Here is a 4,865-nt window from a genome sequence, read left to right on the forward strand (position 1 = left end):
AAATATATAATTATAATATAAAATAAACAAGTGATAAATAAATAATAATAATCAAAGTATATTTTATATATATGTATATAGTATATTTAGATTTCTTTTTTATTGTGTCATTATACAAAGGGTTATCAACGAAAACATTGAACTTTATCAAAATAATAAGTAAAAGTTGCACAATAATATGAAATAAAACTTCCTACAAAGTTAAAAAATAAACAAGTATTTATTAATGTAATTACTTCAATATATTTCTTATATTATATGAAATAAATTTCAACTTATTAATCTATTTTTAATGTACGAAATAAATATTAAGAAATTATTACTTATATAGCATATGCCTGGATTAATTTATAAAAATGTCTGGGAAACAGACCCAGAGCTTTTTGAATTAATGAAAAAAGAAAAAAAAAGGCAAGAATCTGGTCTTGAAATGATTGCTAGTGAAAATTTTACATCTCTTAGCGTTCTTCAATGTTTAAGTTCTTGCCTTCATAATAAATATAGTGAAGGTCTTCCTGGTCAAAGGTATTGTTTATAATTTTGTTTACAATTTATCTTTTTTGTTATCTTTTAATTTATTCTTATTTTATTATTTAATTTCTTTTCATTTATATGTTTATTAATAATTAAAATTAATTGTTATAATTATCCTTATTATCATATTCAGATATTATGGAGGAAATGAATATATTGATGAAATTGAATTATTAGCACAAAAACGTGCTTTAGATGCATTTAATTTAAATCCTGAAGAATGGGGTTGTAATGTTCAACCATATTCAGGAAGTCCAGCTAATTTTGCTGTTTATACAGGTGTAGTTGAGCCTCATGGTCGTATAATGGGTTTAGATCTTCCAGATGGAGGACATCTTACACATGGTATTTTATATAAATTCATAAGAATATTATAAATTAAAATTAAAACTATTAAAATTCTTTGGATGAACTTTTCAGGTTTTTTTACTGCAAATAAAAAAGTTTCTGCAACATCATTATTTTTTGAATCAAAACCATACAAAGTTAATATTAATACTGGTTTAATTGATTATGATAAATTAGCTGAAGAAGCAAGATTATTTAAACCTAAAATTATAATAGCAGGAGTATCTTGTTATAGTAGATGTTTAGATTACAAACGATTTAAAGAAATAGCAGAAGAAAATAATGCTTATCTATTTAGTGATATGGCTCATGTAGCAGGGTTAGTTGCTGCTGAATTAATTCCTAGCCCATTTAAATATAGTGATATTGTATCTACTACAACACATAAAACTTTAAGGTATATTGCTAATTTATAATTAATAATATAAGTAAATGATTTTAATTTCTAGTTTTATTTTCAGTCTAATTTTTTGTTATATTTTATTAGATAATATTTAATTTTTTTAAATTTTTAGAGGACCTCGAGCAGGTGTTATCTTCTTTCGCAAAGGAATTAGAAAAATTGGAAAAGATGGTCAAAAAATTATGTATGATTTAGAAGATAAAATTAATCAAGCTGTATTTCCAGGACTACAAGGTGGACCTCACAATCATGCAATTGCAGGCATAGCTACAACAATGAAACAAATCAAATCACCAGAATTTCTTCAATATCAGAAACAAGTTATAGCTAATGCAAAAAGACTATGTACAAAATTACAAGAGTATGGTTATAAAATTAATACAGATGGAACTGATGTTCATATGTTGCTTGTAGATTTACGATCTACAGGTATTACTGGAGCTAAAGCAGAAAAAATTTTGGAAAATATTTCTATTGCTTGCAATAAAAATACAGTACCTGGTGATAAAAGTGCATTGAATTGTAGTGGTATCAGACTTGGTACACCTGCATTAACTACTCGTGGTTTAGTTGAAAAAGATATTGATAAAGTTGTAAACTTTATACACAAAGGTATTTATTTTAAAAGAACATATTAAAATAGAATTTAAAATTTAATGCAATCATATATAAAAAATATTTATATAAATATCTAAATGTTTTTTAGGATTATTACTTTCTAAAGAGGTATCTAATATTTCTGGTCCTAAACTTGTTGACTATAAAAGAGTATTAAATACTGATGCTAATATAAAAGCAAAAGTTGCAGCTTTAAGAGAAGAAGTTGAAACATTTTCTAAGCAATTTCCTATTCCTGGTTTTGAAACATATTAATAATATTATTTCATTTAATATTGTATAGATTTAATTAATTTTTTATATTGCATTTATTTTTTATTAATTTTGTAAAAAAAATGAACAAAGATCATCTTTGTTTTATGAACACTTTTTACTCATAAGGTATACAAACGTATGTATGTAGGAATTTTGTGTGAAATATGTAGTTATATACATATATAATATTTTTACAGATGTAAATTATTTAAAAAATGCTTATTATGAATATATTAAGAAATTAAATACAAGAAAATGTTTAATTACAATTAAAAAATATTAGATTATATGAATTACAATATTGCATTACTTATATAGTATAATAAATTTCTTTTTTTTTTTTACGATTTTTATGATTTTTAAAAACTTTGTACATTTGTTATTGTAACTAAATATATTTTTTGTATATGTAAATTAAATTTTGTAAAATGTAAAATGAAAATTTATTCGCATAAATTATTACTAAAACAAATTAAAAAATTTGAAAATATAATTTCAAGTTTATATAAATAAAAAAATATTAAAATTTTTTTTCTGTGTTATTACACATAAGAAATTTATCATTTATAATTTGTTTATATAATTTTTTGTTTAAAATTCTAAATGTATTACTCTATTAATCATTGAAATATTTGTTATTCATTTTTTACCAATTGTAAGTGAAAATTAATTCATAATTTAATTATATATAAGATATTAATATATTTATGGAACATCTTTGAAGAATTCTATAGATTATATCAAACACAATATTTAATATACTAAAATGACAGATAAGATTTATTTATTGTTATAAGCAATTGAGATTTGCATTAAATGAAGCAAAACAAAAATAATACTGTCTCATTTTATCTAATGTAAATTTAAATTGCTCATAACTTAATAAATAAGCTTCAAATAACATTTTGTGTATTTTTTGTGTTTATTTTGATCTCTAGATCTTCTGAAGCTATCCCACAAATCCATTTATATATAACTTATATATAGTATTTAATCTTATTTTTATATGTCTTTGTTTGTTATGTACTTTTAATCAACAATCGGCCATAATTTATTTATCCATTAAGATTTCATTTGAATTATTATAAATTAACGTGCATTAATAATAATATTTATATCAATCAATATAATGTTATAATTAATTTATCTATATTATTTATATTCAATTATTACTTAAAAACAAATTTATTTCGAATAATAATTATTAGAATTAATATTTCTTGTTTAGTTTAAATGTTTTTTTAGCATTTTTTAGCAAATAATTAAAATATCTTAAAAATTATTTATATAATTAAATATTATTTATATAAACAATGCATTGTATTTATAAAGTATATAAGTAATATTTTTAAAATAAATTTAAAATAATAATAAAATAATAATAAAATAATAATAAAAAGTATTTTTAAATTATAATTGTATATAACACAAGTTTTCTATTAGCATGTTATTTTCATTTACTATTATATTATATATCTGTAATATTTCAATATTTTATATTTGAATTTATTGTTTTATGATAAATTCTTTATATATAAGAATAATATGTCCATATATTATTTGTATAGTATTTGTACGGTATAAATTTTAATAAATTCTTAAATAATATGATATATATATTATATCATTACTAATATAGAAAACAATTATATATCACTTCTGTTAATATATTTGAGAAATTTAATTTATTAACAAAATTTAATTTACTTCTGTTTAAAAGTTTAAAAATAACACACTATGTGTGTTTGTAACAAATTTAAACCATTAAATATTTGTACAATATTTGCTGTGTTGATAAATTATGGAAAAATAAATTGTAATAAATCTCATAATAAAAAGATACTTTGTATACTACATATGTACTACAAGAATATATATAAGTTTGTATATGTTTATAGTTATTACAAATCTATATTCTTGATCATATTTTTTTTTCTATACTTTTCAAATACACAGCAATTGTATTATTTTTATCAGTACAGAAACGTGCTTTATTATAGAATTATGGCTATTTTATTTTCATAATTAAATAGGAATTTTTTTTTGCTAAAATTTTTAAATGATATAAATTATACTAATATAAAGTTTAATAAATAAATATTTTACTTGCTGCTATGATAATTACTTACGTATGATTCACTCCATTTATTTAGTATTTCAGCAACAAGTAATTTCATTAAGCATTCTTTTCTGTAGCTATAAATGTTATGTCACGTTTATTTGTCATATGATTAAATTTATATAAAATAAATCTTCATTTCAGCAGTTATACTCAAATACATGTTTTTTTTAAACATACATTATTATATGCAAATTATTATTAGTACAAGAATTTTATTCAAAGTTCATGATTGCTTTTAAATTTCACAGTAATTTTAATAGGATTCTATATGTATGATTCAAAAGTTTTATCCCAGTTTCAATATATCAAATAATCTTTAAATATAATATTAAAACAGACCGATGAATGAAAAAAAGACACATATGAGTTACTATTTTTCATGAAAGTTTTGTCTCTATGCAGGTTCATTTTTTGATGAATCCTAACTTATAACTTTGAAAAATTCCTCTAGAAATGCATCCCACATATTTTTATTTTAAATAAATTTATCTGTACAAATCATTTAAAAAAATTAATTTCAATATATTCAAAGATCTAAAAAGATCAACATAATGTGTATATTGAAAATATATGGGACACTACTAT

General features: G+C 20.2%; 2 protein-coding genes across 3 annotated transcripts in view; one reads left to right on the plus strand and one right to left on the minus strand.

Moving 5' to 3' along the window:
- LOC102680229 (serine hydroxymethyltransferase, cytosolic) overlaps positions 1-2,587 on the plus strand; it is a 3,630-nt gene extending 1,043 nt beyond the window's left edge. Inside the window, exons 2-6 of one of the 2 annotated variants that reach the window (XM_006624838.2) lie at positions 332-525; positions 668-879; positions 955-1,279; positions 1,398-1,897; positions 1,992-2,587. In XM_006624838.2, coding sequence (XP_006624901.1) covers positions 332-525; positions 668-879; positions 955-1,279; positions 1,398-1,897; positions 1,992-2,158 — 1,398 coding nt within the window. In that variant the 3' untranslated portion in view covers positions 2,159-2,587. The remainder of the gene's footprint in view (positions 1-331; positions 526-667; positions 880-954; positions 1,280-1,397; positions 1,898-1,991) is intronic. The other variant, XM_006624839.2, reaches the window with a different exon arrangement.
- Positions 2,588-4,204: 1,617 nt separating this feature from the next.
- LOC102680775 (Golgi to ER traffic protein 4 homolog) overlaps positions 4,205-4,865 on the minus strand; it is a 3,120-nt gene continuing 2,459 nt past the window's right edge. Inside the window, exon 7 of the mRNA XM_031514739.1 lies at positions 4,205-4,769. The gene's annotated coding sequence lies outside the window, so the exon portion shown is untranslated. The remainder of the gene's footprint in view (positions 4,770-4,865) is intronic.

This window comes from Apis dorsata, unplaced genomic scaffold (genome assembly GCF_000469605.1).
Source record: "Apis dorsata unplaced genomic scaffold, Apis dorsata 1.3 scaffold_1161, whole genome shotgun sequence".
NCBI classification, from domain to species: Eukaryota; Metazoa; Arthropoda; class Insecta; order Hymenoptera; family Apidae; genus Apis; species Apis dorsata.